General features: G+C 48.3%; 1 protein-coding gene across 5 annotated transcripts in view; it reads left to right on the top strand.

Moving 5' to 3' along the window:
* Positions 1-14252, top strand: part of LOC105464710 (alpha kinase 3) — a 57862-nt gene that overhangs the window by 9596 nt on the left and 34014 nt on the right. For 3 of the 5 annotated variants that reach the window (XM_071100772.1, XM_024787625.2, XM_024787624.2), the window contains 3 exons: positions 496-617; positions 12277-12394; positions 12995-14249. In XM_071100772.1, coding sequence (XP_070956873.1) covers positions 496-617; positions 12277-12394; positions 12995-14249 — 1495 coding nt within the window. Of the gene's footprint in view, positions 1-495; positions 618-7603; positions 7652-8882; positions 9177-12276; positions 12395-12994; positions 14250-14252 lie in introns of those variants that run through there. The other 2 variants (XM_071100773.1, XM_071100774.1) reach the window with 2 other exon arrangements.

A 14252-nucleotide genomic window follows, 5' to 3' on the forward strand; every position in this document is an offset into this window, starting at 1 on the left:
CAAGCTCTAGGAGAGGCTCCTGTGCTCTTAGGACCTTGAGTCACTGAGGGTTGGCTGGCCTTCCCCTCTTGGCATGAATGGAGGCTCTGCTATGCTGGGGGTTCCATCTCCGAGGCTTGACCTACTTATCTGTGTGTCTCCCTCATGCACCAGTGTCCCTGGAGATGAAAGGTGCAGGGTGAAGTAAGGCCCCCCCCAACAATGATGGGATGGGATGCCTCAGCTGGTAGCATGGCATGCTCAGGAGCCTGGCCCATGGTCAGTAACTTGCCTATTGTAATGGGTCTGGGTCAGGATTCCATTCAACCCCTTGATACCTGGCCCCAGCCTAGCCAAGAGGCACAGGCTGCCTTGAAGAAAGACTTGCCTGGGTGCTGGAGCTCTGGCCGCAGGAAGATGAACAGGCGTGGTGAGATGGAAGCTACCTTGGACAGGCCAGGCTGTGCTGTTTGTTGTGGGGAAGGCCAGCTCTGAATAGCTCTTTGCCTCTCCTAGGAGCACCTTCTGCTCCATCATTGCTCAGCTCACAGAGGAGACCCAGCCGCTATTCGAGACCACACTCAAGTCCCGGGCTGTGTGTGAGGACAGCGACGTCAGGTTCACCTGCATCGTCACAGGTAAGGAGTCTGTATGCTGCATGCCAGGACCTCTGCAGAGAGCAGGGTCCAAGGAGGCTGTGAGGACAGGAATGGTGGGGTGGAAAGGCTGTGTGCACAAAACTATGTGAGGTGATATTTACTTTCTGAGCTTTCTCTCCAGTTTAACCTCCCTGTGTGGGCTGGTGCCTCTTGCTCCTCCCATTCTGGAGCCACATATATACCCTACTCTTCTTTGTAACCTGTCCTTGGTGAAGGTTCCTGACCCTCAGGCATACATCCATGACTAATGGACTAATTGCACGAAAAGAAGTACTCCAATGGAAAGAGATCTTTGAGGCCATCTCCCTGAGTATCCCCATGTTATAGTTGAGTAATTTGACGGTTGGGAGTCTCAAGCCTGAGAGGAGAATTGCATGTGGTGATTCTGACTACAGACCCTGGAGGCAGACTGCCTGGCTTAGAGTCCTGGCTCATCCCCTTTCCAATGATGTCACTGAGCAGATTACATAACCTCTCAGCTGCCTCATCTGTAAAGTGGGGATAATGATAGGATGCACTTCATAGGGTTAATTGAGATTGAATGAGTTAATACATGCAAAGTGTTTGGAGTAGTACCTGATGTACAGTAAGTACCATATAAGTGTTAGAAACTGACTACTGTTATTTGCATTTCACTGAGCTTCATGGTGGAATTTGAAGCAACTGTTTGGCAGAATAGGAAGCAGAGTGATACTCCTTGGAAGGGGAGGATAGTGGGTGGGAGTGCTGGAAGGGTGGTTCCAGACATTGCCTCTCCCCCAGACCACCCAGTAGAGACTCCAACCTGACCAGCCTCAGGGCCTGCAGGACCCATGAATGGGTACCCACCCCTCCCAGCTGTGCAGCTATCAGATCCCAGGCCCAGGCTCCCTCTGGAGAGCCTGTTGTTTCTGTAAGTCAAGGGCATTTGTGGTTTCCAGCTGTGACATTCCCTAATTCTGGGGGACTTGTTTACCCCAGCCAGTAAACAGCTTCTCACTTGGGCAGTTCTCACCCTTACTCAACCCTCTGAGCTGCAGACTGAGAACACTCTCTGCTCCGAGGGACATAGGTATTCATCCCATATCTTTGTATGGCATATGGTGAATTTCACGAGTTGTCTGTTTCCATTGTCATTGCATTCTTACAAATCCCTATGAAGTAAGTGCTATTTTTAGTCAAATTTTACCAAGGAGGAAGCTGAAAGAGGCTGATGCATTGCCAAAGTCTGCAGCACTGGTGAGGGAGACACTGCTTTTGCTCTCCGGCATCTGATGCTGCTTCCCACCTGCATCTCTTGTGTTACTGTGGCACTTAGAGTTTCCTAGAAAAACCCAGTTCTTTCACAGCTTCGTGCTTCTGCACATCTGATTTTCTCTATTTAGAAAGTCCTTAATGCTTCTTTTTAAAGAAAATTAAATTTTACTTTGTCAAATTAATATATGCACATAATTTAAGACTTCAAATTATACTAAAAGGCATACTTCAAAATACAGCAGTTCACCCCTCTCAATTTGTCTTCCCAGAAGCAACTGTTTTCAGCTTTTAGCTGTTTCTTCTGGCATGTATACATTTCCATCATGCTGAGTACTACGTGAAATTCTTCATATTTAGATGTTCTCTATTGTCTTCCTGTTATGGTAGATAAGGAATTAGCTCTTTTATACCATCATTTTCTCTATTTCCCTAAACTTATCTTATTCATATAATTATGTTGACAGCAATTGTGGGACTTTGGTTCTCATCTTCTTAGTTTAAAAAGGTTTAAACAAAAGACACACAGCAAAGGAGATAGAACAATTTATTGCAAAGGAAAAAGAATACTGTAAAAGTTAGGTGCAGAATAGACAGGACACCTGAGAGAGAGAAGATTCAGCTTGGGCTTCTCGTGAGGATGAGACAGCAAAGACTGGTACCTAGGGAAACTACCTTTCTGTAAGTTTTACATGATTATTCATGAGGCGGTAGGAAGAGGTGTTGCTCATAAGCATGTTCTGGGTGGTCTTCTGGGTGCACATGCGCAGTAGCTGTACATGCTTGTTCAAACATCATGAGTAGCTGGGACCACAGGCGCATGCCACCACACCCATGCTAATGAGACATGCATCTTAAATCTCCACCCAGGGGTGTGTTTTTTACTATTACAATGAGCAAAGGGTGAGTTTGAGGACAGGTAAAATCAAAATGCTCCTGCTTTCTTTCCCTACTGGAGATAGCTTTGCTTTAATGAACTTTACAATGCCCATGCTAGGGCTTAATTGTGTTGACTGTATGGTCCCGATGGTTGCTGTGTCCTGAAGACATGGTTACTTCCTTGACTGTTATTAATGATAGTTTTCTAAAACTATCCTGCTTCAGTTATATCATAATTTTTGCTTAAATCAATTTTACTGTTTACCTTATTATGCCTATGCAATATTATTTGTAACTGAACATTGTAGCATACTATGCATATTTTTTTTCTTTTGTTTTTCCTAAGGTTAGTACTTTCCATAGTTTTTCATTTGTTTCTTTTTTTGGTATCTGTTGCTAATTTTTCTTATACCTCCTAATAGCCTCTTAAGACAATATTCTGCAAGGTCAATGACATCAGTAATCTGGCAGTTACTTTCCTTGGAGATATTCCTCTTGGAGCTCTCCATTCTTCTTTTATCTGAACTGCTAGCCTTTTGGGGCCTGATACACAGCTGTTATCCTGGGTCTTTCCTTTGCTTTTCTGTGGGGTTAATTCAACTTCCTGGATCTCATGTCTTCCTTTGTTGGTTTATTTTTTTGCTTTATTGAATACTGCCCGAGTGGTTTCATCAGGTCCTGAAGATGGTGGAGTAGCAGAGGGCATGGTGATGGCAAGGTCTGGACCTTGCTCTCCCTTGAGTCCCTCTGCTCCAATGTGCCTTCATTTCTCCCTGTATCTGGTACACAGTTGCTATCCTCTAGATTTGCTTTACCTCTCTTCTGTGATAACTTTCCTGCTTTTTGTATTCTACATTTTTTTCTTTCTTGATTTACATTCTTGTTTTGGTAGCTTTCTAGAAAGAGTACATGGGAAACAGATGTTGGATTCCTTGTGTCTGAAAATGTTTTTGTTGGTTGGTTGGTTGGTTTTTTGAGGCAAGGTTTCCTCTGTCACCCAGGCTGGAGTGCAGTGGCATGATCACAGATCACTGTAGCCTCAACCTCCCCGGCTCAGGTGATCTTCTTGCCTCAGCCTCCTGAGTAGCTGGGACCACAGGCATGTGCCACCACGCCCAGCTTATTTTGTGTGTGTGTGTATGTGTGTGTGTGTGTGTGGTAGACTAAGTCCTACTATGTTGCCAGGCTGGTCTCAAACTCCTGGGCTCAAGCAATCCTCCCACCTTGGCCTCCCAAAGTGCTGGGATTATAGCAGGCATGAACCAGTGTACCCGGCCTCTTTTTTTCTACTTTACTTTTTCTTGGGAATTTGGCTGGGTATAGAATTAGAAGCTGAAAATAATTTTCCTTCAGAATTTTAGACATTGTTCCATTATCTTTTTGCTTCCAATATTGCTTTTCAGAGTGAGAAGACAGTTTGATCCTAATTCCTTGCATGTGACCAGTTTTTCTCTCTGGAAGCTTGTAAGAGTGTTCTGGTATTTCATAATGATGTATTTTGATATGGGTCTCTTCACCCTGGAACATGCTTAGATGCTTTCAGTTGGAAACGGAGAGCCTTTAGTTCTGGGAAATTTGATTTTATCCTCCTGTTTTCTGTCATCTTACTTTACGAACTCCTGTTTGGATAGCTGTTCCCCTGGACATGGACTTTTATTTTCTTATCCTTTATTCCCCTTTCATCTATTTGTCTTTTGCTCTACTTTCTGGGAGATTTCCTCAGTTTTATCTTTCAACTCTTCTACTGAATTTTAATTTCCAAGGGTTTTAATTTTTGTCATTTTCTGTAAGCAGCCTGCACTTTTCATGAATGTAGTATCTTTTCTTAGCTGTCTGAGACGCTTATTAATGATAGTTTACTAAAAGTTTCCTTTTCCTTGCGTAGTTTTTCTTCTGTCTTGCTTTTTCTCTGTTTAATTTAATTTTGTCATCAATCTTCAATTACAGGCTTTCCTCCCATATCTAGAAATCTTTGGCTGTCAGACAATGAGCAAGAGTAGGAGACTTACAAGCTGATCAGAGGTTCTGAGCAAGGAGGAGGGGCCTGAAAACTTGGCTGTTTACTGTAGGGTGATCTAGGTAGCTACTGTTGGGAACTGCCAAGTAAGTTTCTTTAGTTTCTTCCTCTTGGACTAGTGAGGTTTCCTAGCAAAAGGTTTTCTGGGAGTTATGCAGATCAGAGGGCTGGGTGGGCTCTCAGCATAAGACATTTATTTTATGATACATGGTTATTACATTTTTCTATTTTTCATAGAATAGTCATGCCCTCAGTTATGCTGGCTTATTCTCAGGGCAGACTTTTACATTTCCAAATAATAAACTTCACCTTTGGCTGTGGTGGGGAAGGAGCAGTCATCCAGTGAGATAGAATGGGTGAAGGGTTCCAGAGATCTATTTTCTAAGCACCTTTTAACCTTTCTTCCTTCCTCTTTCTCCCAGTTCCAGAGGTACCAATTTGCCAATTCTTAGGCCCTTTGGGGATTTTCTGGTGTCAAAAGGATAGTTCTCAGTTTTCTCCACTGCTAGCTTAGGGTTGAGCTGTCTTGAGTCTGCTAAGTCAGTTTCCACTTGTCCATCTGCTTTCTAACTTTCAAAATTTTGTTGCTCCTATTACTCTCCTTGCCTGTTCACTTCATCTTTGTTGATTAAAAAGTCTTTTCAGGGCAGTTTAGTGAGCTTGAGGAAGGGTGTGAAGATAGATGGCATGTTCATTCTGCCTTTTTACCTAGAAGCCTACTCATTTTCTGCCTGGCAAAATCCTTCTCACCTTTCAAGGGGCTTGCCCTCTGGGAGGTCATCTCCGGTGTTTCCAGGAGAGCTCTTGCTCCATCCTCCACCACATAGTTTTTTTGTTTACACATCTCTCTCCCCAACAAGATCATGACATCTACAAGGACAGGGCACACACCTGACACATCATGCCTCTCCAGAGCTGGCACAAAGATGCTCAGTACATATCAGATGACCACAGTGAACCTTGACTGTGCTGATGACAAAACCAGTATCTTTTCCACTTTCCACATTGCCTGTTCATTTCAGCCACAGCTTTGATACCTGGGTAACAGCAGCTGCAGTGGGGACCTGGGACCACTTGAGAGGTGCAGGTGTCAGAGATGGCTCTCCTTCCTCTCCTTTTCCATTCTTTTCTTTGTAGCCACGGAGTTTGAGAGCAATGTGGAGATGCCAGACATGAGTCTGGCTTATAGAATCATGAGTATTTTATCAAATATTCCCAGTGTCATCATGGAAGTAAGCTGTTCCCTGTTTCAAGCCCAATCCAAAGGAGCAACCTTTTCTGCCACATCTCATGGTGACCAGGCAGGGCTGCTCAGAGATTTATTTTATGATATATGGTTGTATATCATACAACCTACCTACTGTGTATATCATAGCACCTACTGTGCCAAGATCTACAACACTACCAATGAAGTCTGTAAGGTTTCTGGGGCTCTGGCTACCTCTGATATCCATACTTTAGTCCATTGTTGATCTTCTCCTCTCCTGCCCCCACTAATCCTCACATACATTCAGAATCTCAGCTTTCCTGAGTTTTGTGTAGTACATTAGGAAAGAGGTCTCTATGATCACCACAGTACACCTCAAACAAGCCTTTTCCAATTAGCAAGGAGAAAATGCAGGCTGTAGGAGAGGGGTGGGGGGAGAGGAGGGGCAACGTGGAAGGTTCTGCAAACTAAAGAGTCAGGGTTAGACACAGGAGCTCTCTAGACTGGAGAGGTGGATCTCTGGCTGAGACTGGCCTCTGTGTGAGGCTGCTGTTTTGCTCCTGGCTTGTCTCCAGAGTGACCACACGTGCACTCTTCCTTCCTCACTGCTGATAGCATTTCCTAAACAAGGCTAGGATGAGTGAGCCCACCAGGGCCCTGCCAGGCAGAGGTGATGCTTTCCTGGTGGTCAGAACTTAGTCCAGGTGAGGGAGAGTCATCTGTGCCAGCAGTGCTCCTGCTGGCTGACCTGTGATGGAAGCCCTTGGGGTCACGGAGAAGAGAGGCAAGGCCCTGGGGTTCTTCCAACTCACAGTAGGCTTATGGGAAGATAGTGGGCCTCCGCTAGCTCCTGTCTGCCCCAGGAGCCCCTCTGGTCAGAGTGCTACTGTCTTCCTTGAGGCAGCCCACTCTCTCCAGCACAGGGGCTTCCCTCCTCCACTCTCCTCAACTCTGTTGTAGATTCTATGTTGTGTGTGTGTGTGTGTTTGCATGTAGGTGCACATGTTCATATTGGGCTGGAAGGAGGAAGCATCAACAGTGGGCAGGTTGTACAAAGGGATTGAGTCTTCTAAAACAGGACCATGTTCCTGAAGAAACTTTTTTAGAGAAGTAAGTCTAAAAATGACTGTTGGGAGCGAAAACTTATATATTGGTCCCAGTAACCCCAGTGGAAAGAGTACTGGAGAAAGGAAAAGGAAACCTAGGGCTTTGCCACATGCTGGCTGTGTGACCCTGGGTGTTACTTAGCTTCTCTGAGCCTCATTTTCTTTTTGTGTAAAATAGGAAGTAAAATACTGGCTTGTGTTATAGAAGAGAGGGATTTGAATTCTGGCTCTCTACTTGCTAGCTAGATAACTTTGGACAAGAGCTTTAATTTCATGAGCTGGGATTTCCTCGTCCTTAAATTGGAGATTAGTAGCAGAGTGCATTCCTCATAGGATTTTTGTGAGGATTAGATGAGATAATACATGAGAAGTATTCAGCTTAGTATCTGGCACATAGTAAGTCTTCAAATGATTAATGTTAGCAATCATTTGCACAGGAGTGTTCTGAGGGTCAAATGAAATTCTATGTATTTGAAAGCTTTTTGAAAACTTTACATTTCCATTCATTATTCTTTTGAATCAGAGCTTCTGTGAACTGGGAACGGTTGGGACAAGGCTGCAAGTTTCCAAGGTGGGTTCTTGAGTCAGGTCTGCTGGCTGTGAAACAGATGTCACAGGGTGTGAAGGGGCCGAGGGAAGGCCACAGGCTCAAGTGCTGCTGTGGGCTCTCCTGGCCAGGGCTGGAAGTGTGTGCACACCTGCCTGTGGACATGCACAAATGCATAGTTGGGAGTGAAGGACCCAGAGCCCTCCTGCTTTTATGCATTTTAGGATATAGTTCACATTATTCAGGGCTCAAGGCAATGTGTTCTCCCAAATAAATTTGCTTCCAAAGCTCATTGTGGTTATGAAGCCCCTAAGCTATTGGATTGGCGCCCGCTGTGTAGAGGCAGCACCAGAGGGTGGCATGGAGGCTGAGGCCCCAGCCCTGGGGCTGTGGGGTCCATTCAGCTCCTCTCTCCTTGCCCCACCCCTGCCCTCTTGCCCGAGCATCTGGCTGGACTCAGATGCCCTGGAGACTGAGGCTGTGCTGGGTGGGTCATGGGGTAGGGAGGCTCTGAGCTGGGCCCTTGTAGGGATGAGATCATCTCACAGGATGGTGAGGACACCTGTGCTGGCTCTGGCCACACACACAGTGATGTAACCAGGGGGTTTAGCTCACAGTGGAAACATGGGGCTCGCTTTACAGCCAGGGCTGCCCAGAGTTTGTTCCTGGCCGACGCTGCTGCAGTCTCGCCTCCCCTGCTCCCTGCTCCTGTACGCAGTTCCCCAGCATGCCCTTTGCTTGTCACCCTCCCCCTCTCCTGTTGGGGTTCCCTTGTCAGGCATGCCCTTCCCATCCACCTTGTGTGTTCACCCTACTCACTCATTTACTTATCGTCCCACAGATTTCTTTTAAGTAATTACCACACCAGTGTCAGGCACTGTCTTAGGTGGTGGGGATATAGCAGTGAACAAGATACAGTTTCTACCCACATGGGACCTAAGTCTAGCAGGAGAGATAGGCAAGGAAGTAGTCAATGACAGTATTGTGATTAGTGCTGTGAAGCGGAAGTACAGGTGACGTGAGAGCTGAGGGGAAGCGGGAGATCGGAGGCACGGAACCCATCTTTCCTGAAATCCTGCCCACCTTCCAAGTTGAGTTCAGGTGCCACTCACTACAAAAGCTTTTCCTGAGTCTCTAGCCAGAGGTGATTGCTCCCTTCTCTGCAGCCCTAAGCACTTAGTGCATTGCTTCATTTATTCATCTATAAATATTTAATGAGTGTTGATTCCATACCAGGGACTATTCTAGGAACTGGGGACACAGCAGTGAATAACACAGATAAGTCCCTGCTGTCATGGAGCTGATGTTTGTCATGGAAAGGATGGCTGTAAACCAACACACTCCTAAGTGTATAATATGTCACGTAGCAATGTGTTCTATGAAGAAGAATAAACATAGTAAGAGGAATAGCAAGTGCCTGGGAGACAGTGTTGCTGCTTTACACAGGGTGGTAGGGAAGGCCTCTCTAGAGAAGTAACAGAGCCCTGCAGGAGTCAAGGCATGGTGCTCCTATGGTGTGTGAGGCAAGCCAGCAGGACCACATGAGGGGGTACAGCAAGCTGGGGGAAAGTGGAGGGAGGTGGGGCCAGCATGGTCACAGGGCCCAGATCATGAGGGCTGCGTGAAATGGAGCTAATTGGGGTGTTTTGAGCAAAGGGGCACCATGATCTAACATTATTTAAAAGGATCACTCTGTCTTTTCTGCTGAGAATGGGCTGAAGAGAGCCAAGCAGCGAGATCAGTGAGGAGGTTATTGTAGGAATTGAGGTGTGAGGTGACGGGAATGTGGACCAAGCTGTTGGTGCGGAATGGCAAGGAGTGATCGGATTCTAGATATATTCTAAGGGAGGGCCAGCAAGATTGCTTGATGGAGTAGAGGTGAGACAAGGAAAGGAATACAGGATTGCCTCCAGGTCTTGGCCTGAACCAAATATAGGGATGAAGTTGCTATTTACTAAGATTTGTGGGAACTGGCTTGGAGGGCAGACTAAGGAGCTTGGATGGGACATGGTAAGCTTGATACCTCTTAGACCTTCAAGTGGAAATGCCAGGTATGCAGTCAGAAATCATGACTGGGGAAGAAGACTGGGCTGGAGATAGAAATTTGGGAGTCCATAAGCATACATATATTTGAAAGCCACAGGACAGATTTAGGACCTTCTGGGTTGTGAGTAGGGATAGAGTATGGAAAATGGTTCTGGGGCCTGAGCTCTGGGGCAGGTCTAGGTGGGAGGGGAGGACTGATGAAGAGCTCAGGAAAAGCAGCCAGTGAAGTAGGAGGAGTAGTTAGAAAGAGCGGTGTCCTAAAAGCAAGTGAAGCAAAGGTTTCAGGAAGTGGGTTTGGTACTGCTGATGGATTAGGCAGATGGGCATAGGAATTGGATTTGGCAATGTACAAGTTATGGGTGACTTTGACAAGAGCAATTCTGGTGCAAGAGAGGCTATAAAAATCTGACTGGAGTAAGGAAAATGAAGACAGTGAGTACAGGCAGCTCTTTCAAAGAATTTTTCTGTAAAGCAGAGAGCAGAGAAATAAGAGCAGGGGTTGGAGGAGGCTGTGGGGTCAAAGGAAGTTCTTTTTAAAGAAGGACACAGTAGAGCAGGCTTGTACGTTGATGGGAAAGATGTAACAGAGAGGAAAAATTTGATGATGCAGGAGTGAGCTGGAATAATTGCTGGAGAAATGTCCTTGATTAGGCACGAGCAGGTAGGATCCAGTGAGGGGAAGCTTTACTTAGGAGCATGGTGTATCTGTAGGCAGTAGGAAAGGCAGAGCACCTGTGCAGATGCTAGGTGCATTGCTGCCTTGTGCGGGTGCATGCCATGCCTCACCTTTTCTTTTTTTTCTTTCTTTCTTTTTTTTTTTTTTTTGAGACTGAGTCTTGCTCTGTTGCCCAGGCTGGAGTGCAGTGGTGTGATCTCGGCTCACTGCAAGCTCCGCCTCCCGGGTTCACGCCATTCTCCTGCCTCAGCCTCCTGAGCAGCTGGGACTACAGGCATCTGCCACCATGCCCGGCTAATTTTTTTTGTATTTTTAGTAGAGACGGGGTTTCACTGTGTTAGCCAGGATGGTCTCGATCTGACCTCGTGATCCGCCCGCCTTGGCCTTCCAAAGTGCTGGGATTACAGGCTTGAGCCACTGCACCTGGCCATGTCTCACCTTCTCTTTCGCACAATAATCTCCTGGAGAGCAGAGACCCTGTCTCATGTGGTTCTGTGTCCTCATAACCCTAGCTTGCTGTTCATGTATACTTAATATATATCTTTGAGTGAATGTATGTTAGCAGTCTCATATCGAGCAAGTAATGCAGATCAGTCAGCTTAAGATATGAATCAGCATTCATTGGTAAGTCCAGAGGGGCTTCTTATGGAATTGACAAGAGGAGGGCAGCTGTGCCCAGGCAGGGAATGGAACTAGTACTTGGAAATATCTTGGAACTCTCTCTGTCTTCCACTTCTTATTCAATCCTGAACATCGACTTCCTTTTTCCATCTCTCACTGTAGTGTTTGCTTCTCAGTCCACGTGGCAGAACATGGCTGCTCTACTCTTTTGAAGCTAAATTTCCAGACACAATGGTAGACTGTCTGTAGGTCCTAATTCCCAAATACTTGGTCAAATAATTAGCTAGATTAGCTGATTTGCTGTCCATTACTGAACCAATCAACTATGGACAGAGAGATAAGGGATATGTGACAGTAACAGCTGGGAGCTCCTCCTGTGGGTGGGCTGGAAGTGCCCGAGAAGGGGCTGGGCAGACACCTCAGTCAGTGTCACTGCAGTGACAGGGTGGGTAGGAAGGGTGTAGATGTGTGGACAGATGGACGATAGGTAAATGAATGAATGGGTGGACAGATAGATGCTTTAGCCATGTTGTCAAATAATCCTAACAGCTCAGGAACCTGAAATGAAAGAAGGAGGGCTCTTGGAAGAGATGCTCATGGTGGGACATGGGGGAGGAGATCTCTGTAGATAGAGCCCTTACTGCAGTTGAGGAAGTAGAACGGGCCACTATAGAAGGAAGCTTATTCCCAGGAGCCAGGGATTTCTGGAAACTCCTTGTCTCCCTTCCCATTAGGAAGCTAGGAAGTTTCTCCTCCATATTTTCCTTCCTACTGCTGAGGGGGAATTGTTTTCAGCTTTGACAGGGACCAGCTTCTAAAAATAAGCTGAGCTATCATACGGTGGCTCTGTTCTTCCAGCAAGCCTGGGGCAGGTGGTCCTGTCCAGTCTCTTCAGGTGGTCTGGAAAGCCATGGCCTCGTGTTCTCTCCTCCCATTATTATTATTATTATTATTATTACTGAGATGGAGTCTCACTCTATCGCCTAGGCTGGAGTGCAGTGGCGAGATCTTGGCTCACTGCAACCTCCACCTCCTGGGTTCAAGCGATTCTCCTGCCTCAGCCTCCCAAGGAGCTGGGATTACAGGAGCCCGCCACCATGTCTGGGTAATTTTTTTTTTTGTATTTTTAGTAGAGACTGGGTTTCACCATGTTGGCCAGGCTGGTCTCAAACTCTTGACCTCAGGTGATCTGCCTACCTCAGCCTCCCAAAGTGCTGGAATTACAGGTGTGAGCCACAGTGCCTGGCCTCTTCCCATTATTTTGGAACTGGCCTTCCTGCAACCCAATCTCCTGCTTCTTTCTCAGGATACCCAGAGCCAGAGGTGACCTGGTACAAGGATGATACGGAGCTGGACCGCTACTGTGGCTTGCCAAAATATGAGATCACTCATCAGGGCAACCGCCACACACTGCAGCTGTACAGGTGAGGGAGAAGGGCCTGTTCTGCTCTCTTTGCCCTCCCGAGGGCCCTTTGGCTGGGGTCCTGCCCTCAGAAATGGAGTAGTCTAGGTGGAGATGCCCAGGCACTCTCTGGGGATGGCGGGCGGGGTTCTGCTGTGTGGTTGAACTACCTGGTGAACCACATCTGCCTTCCAGTGTCTGGGAGCTCCTAAGGCCAGGGTGGGAGTATTCCTGACAGAGAGCTGGTGCAACCAGTGGAGGTCCTGACCTACAGAAATATTTTCCATGAGGTCAGCAGCCAAAAAAAGCAACTGTATCATCATGACTTCACAAGGGGCTGTGTTGGTCACATGCTTCTGAAGGGAGCTCTCCTGGGCCCCAAGTCTAATCCCTCCTGGGACAGTATGGCCTTGGTCAGCCGCCACCCTTTTGCCAGCCTCAGTTCCCTCAACTGTAATGGAGGGTGTTGTATGTTGTGACGTGTGAGATGGGGCGTGGCACACAGCAGGGCTTGCAGTGGGGAGGGGGAAGCGTGCCCGGCTCTGAACGGCTCTGGCTAGGGGGTGTGGGGGCTCTCACCTCCCAGGAGGGGAGAGGTGGCACCTCACGCTCCTACCTCTAGGTGTCGAGAAGAAGATGCTGCCATCTACCAGGCCTCTGCCCAGAACAGCAAGGGCATTGTGTCCTGCTCAGGGGTCCTGGAGGTGGGCACCATGACCGAGTACAAGATCCACCAGCGCTGGTTCGCCAAGTTGAAGCGCAAGGCTGCGGCAAAGCTGCGCGAGATCGAGCAGAGCTGGAAGCACGAGAAGGCGGCGCCAGGGGAGGCCGACACGCTGCGCAAGCTCAGCCCCGACCGCTTCCAGCGAAAGCGGCGACTGAGTGGGGCTGAAGCGCTGGACCCCTCGGTCCCTACCAGGGAGCCTGAGGGTGGGACCCTGGCGGTTTGGCAGGAGGGAGAGACTGAGTCTGCTCAGCACTCAGGTTTGGGCCTGATCAACAGTTTTGCTTCTGGAGAAGTGACCACCAACGGGGAGGCTGCCCCCGAGAATGGGGAGGACGGAGAGCATGGCTTGCTGACATACATCTGTGACGCCATGGAGCTGGGGCCTCAGAGAGTCCTCAAAGAGGAGAGTGGGGCCAAGAAGAAAAAGAAAGATGAGGAATCCAAGCAAGGCCTGCGGAAGCCAGAGTTAGAGAAGGCAGCCCGAAGCCGCCTTTCTTCAGAAAACTGCATCCCCAGCTCAGACGAGCCTGACTCCTGCGGGACTCAGGGGCCCGCGGGCGTGGAGCAGGTTCAGACCCAGCCCAGAGGCAGGGCTGCACGGGGGCCTGGGTCCTCTAGCACAGATAGTACCAGGAAGCCAACCTCTGCTGTGGGCACTCCAGACAAGGCCCAGAAGGCCCCTGCCCCGGCCCTGGCCCCTGGCCCAGGCCCGGGCCCAGGCCAGGAAATGTATTTCTCCTTGAAGGACATGTACCTGGAGAACACCCGGGCAGTCAGACTTCCGGGGGAAGACGGCCCCCAGACCCTGAGTGTCCAGGCGCCTGGAGAGAGTCTCAAGGGGAAGGCACCCATTGGGGCTAGAGATGAGGGGGTGCCTGGTGCTCCTGGCCAGCCCACACACTCCTTCACCCCCCAGCCCACTAGGCCTTTCAACAGAAAGAGATTCGCCCCTCCAAAGCCCAAAGGAGAGGCCACCACCGACAGTAAGCCCATTTCTTCTCTGAGTCAAGCTCCAGAATGTGGGGCCCAGAGCTTAGGGAAGGCCCCACCTCAGGCCTCTGTCCAGGTGCCGACACCCCCTGCCCGGCGGAGACATGGCACCCGGGACAGCCCACTGCAGGGGCAAGCAGGCCACAGGACTCCAGGAGAGGTA

This window comes from Macaca nemestrina, chromosome 7 (assembly GCF_043159975.1).
Source record: "Macaca nemestrina isolate mMacNem1 chromosome 7, mMacNem.hap1, whole genome shotgun sequence".
In the NCBI taxonomy this organism is placed as follows: domain Eukaryota; kingdom Metazoa; phylum Chordata; class Mammalia; order Primates; family Cercopithecidae; genus Macaca; species Macaca nemestrina.